This window comes from Diplotaxodon limnothrissa, linkage group LG9 (genome assembly GCF_057381915.1).
Source record: "Diplotaxodon limnothrissa isolate DT_005_m linkage group LG9, D_limnothrissa_male_GT1.1, whole genome shotgun sequence".
In the NCBI taxonomy this organism is placed as follows: domain Eukaryota; kingdom Metazoa; phylum Chordata; class Actinopteri; order Cichliformes; family Cichlidae; genus Diplotaxodon; species Diplotaxodon limnothrissa.
In genome coordinates, this window is record NC_140604.1 from 14,575,167 (window position 1) to 14,592,435 (window position 17,269).

The following is a 17,269-nucleotide window of genomic DNA, read 5'->3' on the forward strand; positions in this document are numbered from 1 at the left end:
AAGGTGTGTAACATCTAGCAGGGTGACAGAAAAACCCAGGGTAACTTCTAAGGACCTCAACGTCTCTCTCACATTGCGTTTTTTAAACATGTTTCCATTTGTCACTTCAGTCTTTACTCTGAAATACAGGAAGAGAAATCATGGCTGAAACAATTTCTCATGAAACCAGGGGTGTGGTCCAACAGTCAGTTTGGTGAGGAAGGTTCCTAACTGAGAGAAGTGACCCAGAAGTATCTGTGTAGCAGCCACAATGAATCAAGATCATGAGCTTTATTAACTGATCAAAGTCTCTTCTTTCATCTTCTGTATTATTCAGTTTGCATTGGTAATGCCCATTATTGTAATGCTTTGTTAAGATGAGCAAAACTTTCTTTTACTTTGGGTTAGCTGGGATAAGTGATGGATGGAGGGAATTTTACTTCAGCCACAGAAATCCTAAACAGGAAGGAGGAGCAGAGTTACAGTGGATCACTATCCAGCAGGGAAACAAGATTTATTTCAATTTCTTGGCCATGAGTGAGATTTACTAAGTGGGCAAATTATGGTGACGATACCGTTCCAGAGTGATCTATTAATAGTGCACCAATTTACATTCAGAGATGCACGCAGCCAGTTCATTTCAGCATTAACCGGCTTTCTACCAACAGCAGCACAAAAACAGCAGATTTGATCATGGAGACACTGAATCTGCTAAACTAATTAAAACATTGTAAGTTCAGGTCTTCAGTTTACGTTTCTTTGTGAAAACAGCACAGCAAAGGAGACTCTGTGACGTTTTGATATAAGGGATAAATCTTCTGACCGAACCTGCTGGGACTGTGTGAGGTCCTGAGGCTAAGAGTAAGGATTTATCCACAGGAGAGCTGCGTTCTTACAAACCATCCCACTGTGTAAACCTGACATCTGTGGAACAGCTGAGCTGTATGATGTGTACAAGGACACAAAACATTATTTACCATCAGATCCCAAGCCCTCCATGTGTTAATCAAGACACTGCTGCTGTGCTACATCCATAAATAATGAATAAATTAGGAGCTAAAGCTAAAAGGACAGTTTATTTGTACCATCTTCATGTCAACACATTCAAGAACATCACAGATGAAGAAACATTAAAAACTTCCACACTACATAAAGCAAGAAACTATTTTTCTTGCTTTATGTAGAAAAACAGAAACATCAAACACCTCCAAGACTCTCTTTGAAAGAACTGAAAACCTTTATTCTCATGGTCCAATCATGAGTGAACTCCCCGATGAAGCCTTGTGTGCTAAAACATGTCAGAGTTTAAAGGTTAAACATGAGTTTCCAAAACGTTTTGCTGGAGAACAATGAACTATTTGACTGAGTTTCAATTATTTATAGACGAGCAAAACCAGGACAGAGAAAAAAGGACAAAACTGACTCAGTAAAACAACAGAAAATAAGATCCCATGTAAATCTGTATTATGTAGAAGTTCAGCCCAGCAACCAGTTCAGTTCAACACAAGTTTAAATGATTCTATCTGAACTCTGTGGAGCCTGATCTCAAGCTTTTTGAGTCTGACACTGAAACCAGAGGATCTTTCTGTCTCTTCAGATTCACTGTGATCCAGTGATGGGAGTGATTTCAGCCCTGAGTGATCACGCTGATGTTTGCACAGAGCAGACAATGAGGTGAATGTTTGGGCACATTGGTAACAGTGAAACAGTTTATTAGTAACGTGGGATCGTTTGTGTTCGGAGTATGAACTGAGATTCCTGAAGCTCTTGTCACACTGGTCACAGCTGTAGTTTCCTTCCATGTGTGTACGTTCATGATTGTTACGACTACATGAATGTGAGAAGCTTTTGTCACAGTGTCTGCACTTGTGTGGTTTCTCTCCTGTGTGGACTCGTTTGTGTCTTTTAAGCTGACCTGCAGTGGTGAAGGATGACCCACACTGATCACAGAGATGCTTTTTAACCCCACTGTGAATCAGTTCATGTGTTTTTAATCCACCTGATGTGGGGAAGCTACTCCCACATTCTTTGCAGTATTTCAGTTTGTCTCCAGTGTGTCTACGTTGATGTGTTTTTAGGTCAGCTTGCCAACTGAAAGTTTTTCCACAGAGGTCACAATGAAAGTCTTTCCCACCACCACAGTGATGACAGGGTTGAGAACTGGATCCATCTGTGTCGCTCTGCTTCTAAACAAAGACACAAAGACAGTGTAAGTCAGTCCTTCAACATTTTTATCCTGAACGTCGCCTGAAATAAAGAGCATCTCTGCAGACGTCCAATTACATTTGACTGTTTCAGTTAACACACTCAGTTTACTGGGCTGCAATAACTACAATACTACCACCATAATACTACAGTAATACTAAAATCATAACTGACATGAAAATCTGAATAATCACTCAGAGCTGCTTTTCCATGCAGTAGAATTGCTAACATGCTAACACAGTTTAATGAGCAGAGTTGTTCCAAACAGTCAGGCTAAAATGACAAGATAACAATATAAATACATACCTCACAGTAACTGCACTTGTAGAGTCTCTTTCTGGTGTGGATCTGTTGGTGTAGTCTCAGGTAATGTGGAGATTTAAAAGTCTTCTCACACAGGTCACATTTATAAGGTCGTCCCTCAGTGTGGGTAAACATGTGTCGTTTTAACTGTGTGTCTGTAGCAAAGTATTTGCCACACTGTTCACAGCAGTACACATCATGTCTGGTGTGAATGCGTAGGTGTCTATTTAGGAACCCTCTCTGGCTGAAAGTTTTTCCACAGATGTCACAGCTGTACGCCTTAATTCCAGAGTGGGTAACTAGATGCCTCTGTAAGCTGCTACTGCAATTAAAAGCTCTGCCACACTGATCACAGCTGTACGCTTTAACTCCACTGTGGATGAGTTGGTGTCTTTTTAGGTAACGCTTCAAGGAAAAAGACTTTCCACACAACTCACAGCTGAACGGTCTCTCTCCAGTGTGGATGACCTGATGCTGTTTTAGTTTATCCTTCCTAGCAAACTCCTTCCCACACTCGTCACAGCTGTATGCCTTAATTCCAGAGTGGGTCACTAGATGATTCTGTAAGTTCCAACTGTGAGTAAAAGCTCTGCCACACTGATCACAGCTGTACGCTTTAACTCCACTGTGGATGACCTGATGCTGTTTTAGATTAGCCTTCAAAGTAAAACCCTTCCCACACTCGTCACAGGTGTGTTTTTTCTCTCCCTTTCTTCTGTGAGGTTTGTCGGCCTCCTGAGAGCGCTGACTTCTCGCTCCATGTTGGTCCTGCAGTGACAGAGATACAAACAGAGGCAGTGAGTGAAATGCAGTCGTGGAACAAACTCAACCTTCAAACTCCCTCCATTAACACTAGTTTTAAACCTGAAGGTGGAGTGTGGCACCAAACACCTTAAAGGTCTCTTATCCCCACCTGCTGGTAGTTCTAACACATTACATCCAACCTGCTGTTAAAAATAATTCATGACTGTTCAAACACTAAAATCATGCCCATCCCTCCTGATTGTACACACACACTTTTATATTATTTTATAATTTATATTATTTTGTTGTTTCCTATTACATATTTCTATAATTTGTATAGATTTATACATAATTATTCAGTGATAATAAATCTTATGTTTGTTTATTCAAAAAGAACCCCATTAGCTTCCATGTTGCTCGTCTTCCGTCAAATACAATCACATAAAATATTATACAATAAAGTGGATTCAAAATATCAACATAATTTGGCTCTTACATCCACAGTGAAGTTTCACAATTGTTAAAATATAAGCAATCAATAATAATAATAATATCAATAACATTGAGGCACATTACACAAATTTCAAAAACAAATCATCTCTTACAATATTTACAACAACTAAAAGTTCTGTAAATTGGCTTTTACGTGTTCATTGAAGTTTTGAATAGTTTGAATAATTCTCTAATTTTATAAGGCAATTTATTCCACTTAAACGTTGCTCTAAATGTAACAGTTTTACAAAAAGTTACTTTTAACTCGAGCATTTACTAATTTGCAGTTTGTTGAAAACTGTGTAATATGATTATGTATTTCATCTGGATACTGCAGCTGAGCAGAAATAAATGTGGTGTGTTCAACAGAATTGCTTTCTTTATAAATACAAGTAAGCCATAGAATATTTTAGTCTGTACAGGAAGCCAAGAAAGTTGATTATGCATTTTATCAATATTATTATAGCATGAACATCTTAACACTAATCTGGACGCCTTATTCTGGACTAACTGAAGTCTGTTAAGATCTGTCTTATTAGCTGCTGACCAAATGATTGAACAATACTTCAGATGAGACATTACTAGTGCATTAATGACATCTTTCATAATTGAAGAAGTGATACAGAAAGAGCATTTCATAGCCATAGCTATGCCTTGTCCCATTTTCTTAATAACAGTTGATGTGCTGAGACCATGAAAGGTGGTGATTTATGGTAACTTCTTATGAGCGCCTGCAATCGTTCTGGTGCTGTGACATAAAAACAAACGCTGACCCGAGACTCTGGCACACAGTTTTGCCTCTTTTGCTCATTTTAATGTGTGATTAGTGCACAATCAGGGTGCCTTTCATGTAGGGCTGGGCTATATCATACCGTTGACGGTAATACCGGTATAATGTTGGGCAACGATAAGAAAATGAAATATCACGATAGAATATGGGTAAAACGCGCATGCGCAGTGCCTTTGTTTTCATACGCACATGGAGGAAAAAGCATGGCGGCAACGGAGAATGAGAAGGGTGAAAGCGGATCGTTGAATGAAACAGATGAACCAGAATTGGTTTGTAAAAATGCTTCAACTTCAGTGGTGTGGAACTGGTTTAGCTTTCGTACGTCAGATACACAACAAACTCTATTTGTGGTAGGACATGCTAGCAGGCCGTCGTTATTACTGTGTTTTTTGTGGAGTTGTAAAGTATTTTGTCTAGTGTCAATTATATCATCAGCTACATCGTTATCGCACATTTTCAAATGTATATCGTGATAAATATTTTTGGTCATATCGCCCTGCTCTGTCTGTCACCTTCTGTGTTGAGCTCATTGTTTTCTCTGTAGTGGCTGAGCTGAGTCAAAGTAGCTGAAAATGTTCCTCTGCTGCTCCGTCAGACTCTTCTCCTCCTGCTGATCAGCTGGGACACAAAACAGATCTTTGTTAGGCTCCACACTGCACTGAAGAGTCAAAGTGTCTCATATGTTCATCTGACAAGTAAAAGAACACATTTGTTTCCCGAGGTGGGAAACTTATTGGAAACAAACACAAAAGGCTTGAGCACCGATACCTGGCATTGCTGGCATTGCATCTTTCAATGCCAGCAATGGCAGGTATCAGTGCTCAAGCAAAGACAACTAACCTCCACCACTATTTTTTCATACGGGCAACCGCCCTTATCAAAAACCGCTACTGTGTGTGTCACAAGTTAATCTGGCTGTAGGCTATGGTACTTGGCCAGAGGTTGCGCTGGTTGACTCGACTCCATTTGAGTGCACAAAAAGTAAATTGCACGCTTTAGTTGTGAAGCGAAATTGAAAATCGCCCGTATCAAAAACCGCTACTGCCTATACTACTGTGCTGTGATGTCGCTCGTAAAGGTGAAACGTTTGAGAACCACTGCTACAGAACAATGGAGATTTCCGTTATATGGTAACACCTGCAACTCACGTGACGCCCAGAATTGTACAATCCGATTGTTAAGTGATGACGGGACGAATCCTACTTCCGGGCCTAAAGTAGTCTGCGTTTAATATGGCTTTTGTGTTGTTAACATGTTTAATTAGATTAGATTAGATAGAACTTTATTAATCCCTCGGGTGGGTTCCTCTGGGACATTCGATTTCCAAAAAAGCACAGCACCGACAGAAGTTACAGAGTTACAGAATATTATATATATATATATACACACACACACACACACACACACACACACACACACACACACACACATATATATAAATACAGAGACAATATAAATAAAATATACGAAGGTATACGAATATACGAATCAGAATCAGATCAGAATCAGAATGGGTTTATTGCCAGATGTTGAGGTTTACAACATTAGGAAATTGCTGCGGTGCTTCAGTGCAGACAATAAGAATTAAAGTGCTATGTAGAAAGAAAGATATGTGCATGAGATATACATGAGATATATACATGAGAATAAGAATTATGAGTGCTACGTAGAAGATATATACATGAGTGCAGGTGGTGATCAGTGCCAGACATGAAATGATGCAGTGACACAGCGTAGGGTCATGTGTTAGTGGCGGGGACAGTCATGTGGTTATTGTTCATGTGTCCAACAGCAGAGGGGAAGAAACTGTTCTTGTGGCGAGAGGTTCTGGTGCGAATGGACCGGAGCCTCCTGCCTGAGGGGAGCAGGTCAAACAGACTGTGTCCAGGGTGAGAAGGGTCAGCTGAGATCCGGGCTGCACGCCGCAGTGTCCTGGAGGTGTACAGGTCCTGCAGAGATGGGAGTCTGCAGCCAATCACCTTCTCAGCAGAGCGCACAACACGCTGCAGTCTCTGTTTGTCCCTGATAGTGGCTCCAGCGTACCACACGGTGATGGAGGAGGTGAGGATGGACTCGATGATTGCAGTGTAGAATTGCATCATCGTCCGTGTTGGCAGGTTGAATTTCTTCAGCTGCCTCAGGAAGTACATCCTCTGCTGGGCTTTCTTGATGACGGAGGTGATGGTGGGCTCCCACTTCAGGTCCTGGGTGATGGTGGTACCCAGGAAGCGGAATGAGTCCACAGAGGTGATGGGGGTGTCAGTCAGGATGATGGGGGGGGAGTGGGGCTGTGTGCTTCCTGAAGTCCACAATAATCTCCACTGTCTTCTGGGCATTCAGCACCAGGTTGTTGTGGCTGCACCAAGACACCAGACGTTCAACCTCCCTCCTGTAGGCAGACTCATCCCCGTCAGAGATGAGCCCAATGACGGTGGTGTCATCTGCGAACTTGATTAGCTTGACAGACTGGTGGGTGGAGGTGCAGCAGTTGGTGTACAGGGAGAAGAGCAGAGGAGAAAGAACACAGCCCTGAGGGGAGCCGGTGCTGATGGTCCGGGAGTCCGAGACATTCTTCCCCAGCCTCACGTGCTGCTTCCTGTCCGTCAGGAAGTCAGTGATCCACCGGCAGATGGGATCAGGCACATTGTTATGTATTTTCTTCTATTTGATCTCAAAAAGCTCCTAAAACAGTCAGTGATCACTGTTGACCTCCCTCGGCTTTTATTACCGCTAATCATTTATTTAAGCTCAGTTTTTAAAACCTTAGGATGTAACTACAGCCCAGCCCATACAGCAGTATATGAATGACTAACCTCGTATTGTGGATGGATTATCTCAGTTGTTCTCCTGGCTGAAGTTTGGTCCTTTTACAGCATCCTGCCATGCGATTACATTTGTTCCTGACCACCGAGAACACTCACGTTAACTTTTATCGAGTGGAAAAAAAGTTAGCTTGTTTATATTATGCTAACATAGCTGTGTTGCTAGCGGTCACGTAGCACATCATTATATACCAGCTAGCCAAACTTCAGTAACCCTACAAACGTCACTGCTGTTAAGTTTCCTGTCTTCATTTATGCTGGAAGTGATAACAGAGCTGTACGTTTTAATTTGTTTCCAAAACCCCGCAGTCAGGACATATTGGATTTAGATAGAAGCTAGCGAGCTAACTCCCTGCTAACTTCTAACTAGTGATGTGACGTTCTGTATCGAGGCTTTGAAGCGTGTGTCGAGTAATGGAGGGGGCGTTTCCGCGAAGCGCGTTGTCACTACCCGATCCGTAATAAACACTAGAGAATCAAAAAACCTAAAAGACAAAATTGATGGCATGTCCAAAACACTAAATCATTGGTTGACGAGAGATATTACAATTTTTGGACACAATCTATTATCCAAATCAGAGGGCGTCTCAAAGATGGTTTATCCAGCTTACTCACTATACATTACCCCGAAAAGTATTAAAAAGATTAACTCTATAATCTATCAATTCATTTGGCGCAATAAAACACATTACATTAAAAAATCACAACTTGTCAAAGATTACGCTAAAGGTGGTATAAAGTCAATTGATTTTCAATCAATGGTTGGAGTATTTAAAATAAACTGGATAAAAGCCTTCCTCTTGAAACCTGACTCCATATGGTTCCATATCCCAAAAAATATTTTCAAAAAGATGGGAGGGTTGGATTTTCTCCTGAAATGTGATTTTGATATATTGAAGTTGCCTGTGAAACTGTCAGAATATCATAAGCAGGTCTTGTCTTATTGGAAGATGGTGTTTGCCCATAACTTTTCACCACATTGCTCCACCTTGTGGAATAACAGAACAATTACAATTAATAAGAAGTCATTGTTTATTAAAGAGTGGTTTGAAAAAAACATAATCTTTATAACAGACTTACTTGATGAAAGGGGTCAGTTTCTCTCAGTGGGTGTTTTTAATGCTAAGTTTAACATTCAGTGTTCCCTTAGAGAATATGACAAGGTTTGTAAGGCAATCCCCTTACCTCTGTTGAGTTTGATTCAAGGTTATTTGTATTACTCTAAGGCACAAATTAGTCTACCTTCTTTACATCTAAACCAGATTCCTTTGACGGATAAAAACTGTAATAATAAAACCATGAACAAGATATTTAAAAACAAATTATTTCATGACTTTAACAGTAACACAAAACTAAAAGGGAGTAATGTTAAAATAACGAACAAATATACGCACTTTTTTAAAATGGCCTATCCCCCCCCAAAGTCAAAGAAATGCAAATTAAAATAATTAATGGATATTACCCAGCAGCTGAAATGCTTAAAAAAAGGTTTGGGTTTGAGGTAGAGCCATGTGGATTTTGTTCACAAAATGTGGAAAGTATTGATCATTTGTTTTTTTCCTGCTCAGTAACAACTGACTTTTGGCAAGATCTAGTAGACTGGTTGAGTATAAGAATAGATGGGATGACCCCACTGACTCTAACACAAGTTTTATTTAATAATGGTGATCCATCTAAGGAACTGTCCATGCTACACAAGGTGGTGATAATTATGGGCAAATACCACATACACAAATGCAAATGGCAAAGTAAAAGACCTTCCCTAACTGTATTGAAAATTGAATTAAAATCTTTTTTGTCATCTTTAGAATTACTGAGGGATTCATGTAAAGAGGCTGCTTTGATATGCGACAATGGGACTCAATCTCTATCCTTTTAATGATTGTGTTTTTGGTGTACTAAGTAAGCCACATGTATGTTAAAGTGTTCGCAGAAAGGAAACTGTTATATGTCATAAAAATGGCCTTCATATATTTATGTATATGTATATATGTGTTTTGTTTTTGTTTTGTTTTTTTTGTTTTTGTTTTGTTTTTTTTTCGTTTGGTTTCTTATTCAACCTTTTCGAGATGTTGTTGCACAAATGTTGTCTCCCAACGAGAGATTGTAATATGTGCATAAATTTAATTAAAGTATTAAAAAACAAAAAATAAAATTAAAATAAAATTAAAATAAAATAAAATAAAAAAAGAGAAAAAAACAAAAAAAAAACTACCCGATCCGTACCGGAAACCCGATCCGTACCCCGCATGCGCGAAAGGTTTCTACTTCCGGTCGTAGCGTTTTACGATAGTTCTGGGTCAGAGTAAGAGTTAAGATGTTAAGAATAACAAGTATATCTTAAAATGTTTGCAATAATGAAGCATTTCAGTACAATGTAGACAAAAACGAAAAATAAAAAGAAAGTTACGGATCACGACTCTCCGATCCTTACTGCGCATGTGTAAAGTCTGACCGTACAAATCGGGTCAACCCGATCCGTACCGCGCATGTGCAGATGTTTTCTTCTTCTTCTGTTCGTTTAATGGCAGTTTACTCCCCAGTGTACGAGGATACCGCCACCTGCTGACGGAGCGAATAAACCCTATTATAAACTGAATTATCGTCATTACAAACGTGTGTTAAATCTGATTTAGCGATAGTCGAGTGTGTTTATGCTTGTCTGTGAGGAGAGGATTGTTGGAATAGTGATGATGATGTGCGCTATCACTGTCAATTGTCAGTAAACACTTAATCTGGCTGATGAATCTACACGTGAGATATTACAAAGTCTGCATTATTAACTCTGTAATTAGGCGCCATTCTTCTTATTTTACGGCGCTGTTGCTCAATCGGGGGACACTCTCTGTTGAGGAGAAAAGCATGAATTTCTTTGTATACGAATTATCCATTGTTTAAATGTCCCGGGCAGTCGAAAAGGAGGCAGAGCTGTTGAGAAATGCTAGGAGCTAACTGGGCGCTAACCGTATCATTCAAATATATTGAATGTCACAATGTTGGCAAAGAGAGGAAGTGACGTAAGATTTGCGCATGCGGGGTACCGATCGGGTTTCCAGTACGGATCGGGTAGTGACACGCGTATCGAGGCTTGCTTCATTTATGGAAGGAGCTGAAAATGATGACGTCCGAAGCCTCGCTGCCCGGCTGTACCACGTGACTGGTTCAGGAAGCGGCTCGAACTTTGCCGCGAGCTATGACAGCGATATAAACCCCTCAGACCCCATTCAAAATGTGGGCGTTTGATGGAGAGTTGCGGTTAGTGAGAGTTAGAGACAGTTTAGAGGTTTAGGAGAGTGAGGAGAGAAAGTCAGGAGAGAATGGAGCCAGCTACGAAGAGAAGGATATCCTCCCCTGTGTGGGAACATTTTGAGCTTATATCTCCCAACAAGGTATGTAAATTTCCACAGAAGATGTATTTTCATAATACTGATGGTGCAATAAAAAATATGTTAAGCTGTCTGTACTTTTGTACAAGGTGAAGTGTTTGCTATGTGCCAGGGAGCTGGGATATAACAACAACACCTCATCCATGCTTAGGCACTACAGAGCTTTGCATGAGAATAAGGGGGACACCGATTGTGGAGCAAGACCAGGTGAGCCATCAAATGCCATGATAATATAGCATGCAGTAATGTTACTAAATGATATAACAATATCATACAATGCAATAAGTGACGTGTGTGATATTTATATTTGTGCTTTATCTTTATTGTCTTTCCTCAGGAGAACAATCTCAAATAGATGAAGACCTGGTCAGCATGGTGATTGAGGACTCCCAGCCATTTAGCATTGTGGAGGACAAAGGATTTAAAAGATTTGTTAAGTCATTAAATCCTAGCTATGTTCTCCCCACTAAAAAGGTCATAAAAGCAGTGAAGATTTCGTTTCTACAGAGTTAAATGTGAACAGGTAGGACTGAGGCTCAAAGCCTCAGTGTGTAGCTACACTACACACTGCTTCACAGCCACGTCGTACTTTAGAACAAAATGTTTTTACTTTCCTTTAGGCCCTGAAAGTCATGGTGGAGGCCAGGTACCAGGAGATGAAGGAGAAAGCTAAGGCCAGCGTTGAGAAGGCAGCAGCTGTGAGTCTGACATCAGATATGTGGACCTCCATCAACACAGAGGCCTATCTTGCAGTCACCTGCCATTTTGTTGATGAGTCCAGCACATTAAACACCGTTGTTTTAGGAGTGCAATATTTTCCTAATGCACACACTGCAGAAAACATTGCACAGGTGAAAGGCTCACTCATGGCAGAATGGGCAATTACTGACAAAGTCACATGCCTAGTAACAGATGGGGCTGCCAATATGGGGGCTTGTGCAAGGGAGCTAAGACTTAAACATGCCATATGCATAGCTCACACCGTGAACTTAGTGGTGAAGAAGGCCCTTGACCAGACCCCTGAGCTCTCTGACATCCGAGCCAAGCCCAGGAAGATCGTGGGATATTTCAGGAGCAGTACCTCTGCAAAGGTAAGTTCTTAAGTGGCCTATGTCATCTGAGGAATTTGGTATAATTTCAGCGTGTCTGGTTGTCCTAGCACCATTTAACGATGCAACCACTGAGCTCTCTCAGGAAAAAAGGGTGTCTGGGTCAAAGGTCATACCTTTGCTCACTATGCTGGATCATTGCCTCAATGAACAAATGGAAAAACCACCATCCATTGGATCTTCCCTGGCTCAGAAGCTTAGGATGCTATTGAGAGAGAAGCTAGATAAAATACAGACCATGAGCATTATGTTCCTTGCGACACTGCTGGACCCAAGGTTCAGAAAACTCGGGTTTCTCAGCCCTGCAAGAGCTAGCGAAGCAGAAAAAAGACTGAAAGCAGAATGTGCTTCCGTAATGAGGGCCTCCACCACCTCTTCCTCCGCACCACCACCACAGCCATCAACGTCACAATCTGTTGAGGCTGTTTCCCACGGTACCATTGTTATTGCATTTTAGTTGCATTTATAGAAACTGAATGTTGGGTTTTCCACTGTATCTATTATTGTATGATCTACTGTACAATATAATGCGCCGTGAGGCGACTGTTGTTATTTGGCACTATAGACATAACATTGAATTGAAAATTGAATTGGTAGTATCTCATAAGACTCTCCTTTTTGTTTAGGTAACAACCTGTGGCGTCGCCTGGATGAGAGTGTCAGGCAGACACAGACACAAAATGTGACAGCAGACGCAAATATTGAGGTCCAACGGTACCTGATGGAGCCAAATATTGGTAGGCTGGAAGACCCCCTTAAATACTGGGAGAGACAGAAATATGTCTACCCTCACTTATATAAGTTAACACTGACATACCTGTGTACCCCTGCCTCATCTGTGCCCTGTGAGCGAGTGTTTTCAAAGGCAGGCGAAATATTGTCCAAAGAAAGAAATCGCCTACGACCTGCCACAGTGGAGAAACTGTTGTTTTTAAATAAAAACCAATGATGTGTCCCCTAAACACTAATCACTGTCCTTGCCTCAATGTTACAAAAGCACAACCACTGTCCACACCTCACCTCACAGCATATGATCATTTCCATTTTAGGCATTTCCAAATAATCATTTTCCATACTGCCAGCATAAATATACACAGTATACTGCCATCACTACAATATAGATGTTTTACACACTCCTTTTGTTGTTGACATTTACAGGCTGTGTGCAAAATGCCACACTCTTCAAATTCATGCCAACTAATATTTTTACATCCAGTAGGTGTCCTGCTAGAGCAAATTAAGCTTCAAGAAACTTCGCGTTGGGGTGAACCAATTGGATGAAAAGCTTCAGTGCTTCATGAGGCTTCATCTGCCCATCACTACTTCTAACTCCGTTAAATGTCATAAATTCCGTTTTTATGGATGCCTGGATGTTAAACTCAGTTGTTACACCTGGTGGAGCAGAACGCTGATCATTTTATTAAAGATGAAAGACTTAAGACAGTTTTTCAACTCTCAGTAATGCCATAGTGATCGTTTGATATATGGACCTGCAGCGGAGTTTAGGTCCAGACACGGCTAGTGACGTCAGACTGAAAAACCGGATACTGATGCTCGAGAGCGCGCGTGTGATGCAAGTATGTAGTGTTGAGCGCGTGATCAGTGGTGAGAAAAACAACTCACGAAACTTGACCTTTCTTTACTCGTGGCTCACTTGCACTTCTAATATATTCGTTTGCACACTTACACACACAGCTGTGGTTTCCTGTTTTGCTACACTCTGGAGAGCCTCGTCTTTAACGGTCTCCTCTCACAGAGAGCAACAGAAAACTTCATTCAGAAAACTTCGAAAAACTCGAGATTGACTGAACTCAGTTCAAAGTTACCTTGACACTTACCTTTAGATGTGAGAGGTAGCGATGGTCCGCTTGAAGCTGACGCTCCGGTGCGTGTGTGAAAAAGATCAACACTAGTGATGTGCGAATCACTCAGGACTCGCTCACCCCCTCCCTCGTGGCTCACAGCTTCTTCTTCTTCTTGGTTGGCAACCAATGTTAAGGCGCATTACCGCCCCCTGGCTCACAGCGCAGTGGACATTTAGATGAGAAAATATATATTTGACACACTTAAGGAAAATACTAATAAAATACAAATAAACAAAATAAATGTTTATTAAGCAATTTTGATAAGAAATTGCTTAATTTTAGAAATGTTTTTGCTCTTTGTTCTCTATAAAATAGTTGGGGTTTTTTTGGTTTTTTTAATCATTCATCTTAGCAGTGGGATTTACATGAAAAGGGAAACAAATTAAGTTTGAGTGAAAATGTAAAATTTTTGCACTCTCTGGTCAACTGACTCAGTGAATCAAATGACTCAACACATCCGATTCACTTTGATGAGTGACTCATTAACACTCGATTCAGTAAAAAGAATCAAATTTAGCATCACTAATCAACACGCTGCTTCAGAAGCACCGTGTGCAGGCTTGATTCGTTTGGCTAGAGTCACGTGTTTAGTGACGTCTGAAGCTTCATTTAGAATGTACTTTTTTTTTTTAATTGAACTTTATTGAACACACAATAAGTATACAACATACAAACAGATGAAGTTTACGAAAGAACAGAACATGAACATACAAATCAGGGGTAAATAAATTATCATATGAGTACACGAAAAAATCAGCATATATAAATATTGTTCTGTGAGCCTTTTTGTTGGTTGAGTCTGATATTGATTGTATGTACTATTCCATATCCTTATAAAAAGGCAGAAATATGGTGTTTTATTAATAAACTTACATTTATGGATAAAAAATTTAGCTAAAAGTATGAAAAAATTTATTATAAAAAACATTTATCATTCTTCCTGGAGAACTTAAAGAAAAAGAATAGAACATTTTCCCATCATTAAGAAAACTCCCTTAAAATATGGACAATAACAAAACTGTTAAATTCCTTCCAGAATCTCTGTGTAGAGGAACAGTACCAAAAAAGATGTGTCACAGTTTCTGGATGATCCCCACAGAAAGTGCAATTAGTATTTATGTCTCTTTTCAATTTTACATATAGTGACTGGCTGGGTAACATTTATGAAGAATTTTACATGAGATCTCCTTCACCTTGTTTACAATTAGATATTTATGGGATCATCCAGTCTGTCTTCCAGGTGATATCTGGAACATGTCGGTTCCAGTAAGATATTATGTATATGGGAGAGACACGATATCTTCTTGGAATAAACTACGTATTCTCTTATTGCTGTTACCAAGTTCCTGTGAAAAGCAGATTTCTCCCACTGCTGACTCAGCTGGATCAGGGAGAGTGACTGAGGTAGATATTGACCTGTCAGTGTTTTTATATAACATTAAAGTACCTGAGGGTATGGCACCAAGCACCATGGAGAATTCCCAAACACTGCTTGGAAAATTATATAGTGTAAGGGATTCATTGTAAGTAAGTCGTACTCCCCCTTTATTAACCAGCTGAGCCACCAATAGGATCCCATTTTGGATCCAGGTTTCCAGGAAAAGTGATTTATTTTTAAATAAAATATCTCTGTTGTTATGGTTTTTCCATATAAAATTAAAGAGCATGAGGTCAATGTCTTTACTAATCTTCTTATCCAGATGTAAGGAGAGAGCAGCATATGCCAGTTGGAATATCCCTTCAGCTTTAATAATTAACACTCTACCTTTCAGAGATAAATTCCTTTGCAGCCACTGGTTGAACTTTTTTCATGTTTTTTGTATAATCGGATTGAAGTTTGACGAGCATCTTGACTTTTGGTCTTTGGATATTAACAGTCCTGGGTATGTGACTTCTTGTTTAACAAGATGGCGCCGGTGAGGTCGGCTGCCGTCACGACTGCTCCGACCACCTTTTCTTTGTCTTTGTTTTTTAAGTTAGTTTTCAGCGTTTCTAAATCGGCAAAATCATCACCATTGGATACATTAGGTATGACAGAGACACTCTTGTTTCTATTGGTATAACAATGTACTCACAATTCGAAGTTTTTGACTCCGGATCCGAGCTGGCCGAGTGAGATCTTGAGGGAGAACAAAGGACGGCCTCGAGGGAAACGAGCCGGCGTCAGGAACAGGCTGAGAGCTCGTGCACACCGCACACCTCTGCCTAGCATCCTGCTCGCCAACGTCCAGTCACTGGAGAACAAGCTTGATGACCTCGGGGCCAGGATAGAGAGACATTTGGGACTGCAATCTCCTCTGCTTCATCGAGACATGGCTGAAGCCAGCCGGCCAAGTTCTTCTCGGTTCACCGCATGGACAGGACACGGGACTCGGGGAAGTCAAGGGGAGGCGGCGTGTGTTTAATGGTGAACAACAATTGGTGCAACAGTGCAAACGCTGTTCCTCTCACACGCTCCTGCACACCAAATCTGGAACTACTGTCCATCATGTGTCGTACTTTTTATCTACCTCGAGAATTTACATCTGTCATTATAAGTCCCGTTTATATTCCACCACAAGCGGACACGGTCACCGCCTTATGCGAGCTGTATGAGGCATTCACACAGCACCAGACACAACACTGGGATGCTGCGCTTATTGTGACGGGGGACTTTAATAGCGCCAACCTCAAACGCGCAGCGCCGAACTTTTATCAACACATCACCTGCCCCACCAGAGGTGAAATGACACTGGACCACTGCTACACTACGGTCAAGGACGGCTAAAAGGCACAATCCCGCCCTCCGTTTGGCAAATCCGATCACGCCGCCATCTTCCTCATGCCAAAATACAAACAAAGGCTGAAACAGGAAGTTCCGGTTCAGAGGAAGGTCGCGCGCTGGACGGATCAATTGGTGGCCGCGTTACAGGACGCACTCGATGACGCAGACTGGGGCATGTTCAGAAACAGCTCCGACGATGACGTCAACGTGTTTACGGAAGCGGTTGTGGGATTCATCGGGAAACTAGCGGATGATACCGTGGAGACAAAGACTATCACAACGTTTCCCAACCAGAAGCCGTGGGTGGATAAAACCATCCGCGACGCTCTGAGATCCCGCACCGCTGCCTACAACACGGGACTCACGACGGGGGACATGGACCCGTACAAAGCCGCGTCATATAACGTGCGGAAGGCGGTGAAAGAGGCGAAGCAGCGCTACGGGAGGAAACTAGAGTCACAACTCCAACAGAGTGACTCTAGGAGCCTGTGGCAGGGACTAAGGACAATAACGGATTATAAAGCACCAACAACCGGTATGACGAACGCGGCCGTGACTGCAGCTAAGGACTCCAACGATGCTAGTGCTAGCGGCGCTAATAACTGCAGACAGGAAGATACTGCCAGCACCGGAAACGTGCTCGTCATCTCCGAGCATGAAGTAAGGAGAGCCTTCAAGAGAGTGAACACCAGGAAAGCAGCAGGACCAGACGGCATCCCAGGTCGTATCCTAAGAGACTGCACATACCAGCTAGCTCCTGTGTTCACTGAGATATTCAACATCTCTTTATCTCAGTCGGTGATCCCCACA

General features: G+C 41.3%; 1 protein-coding gene across 1 annotated transcript; it reads right to left on the reverse strand.

Annotated features, from left to right (window-relative positions):
* Positions 1-1,252: 1,252 nt before the first annotated feature.
* LOC146625336 (uncharacterized) lies at positions 1,253-13,778 on the reverse strand. Its single transcript, XM_085362775.1, has 4 exons — positions 13,669-13,778; positions 5,026-5,131; positions 2,491-3,255; positions 1,253-2,165 (listed from the first exon to the last, which is right to left on the reverse strand). Exons 2-4 carry the CDS (start codon positions 5,041-5,043, stop codon positions 1,473-1,475), a joined length of 1,476 nt encoding a protein of 491 aa, XP_085218901.1. The 5' UTR covers positions 5,044-5,131; positions 13,669-13,778; the 3' UTR covers positions 1,253-1,472.
* Positions 13,779-17,269: the final 3,491 nt, after the last annotated feature.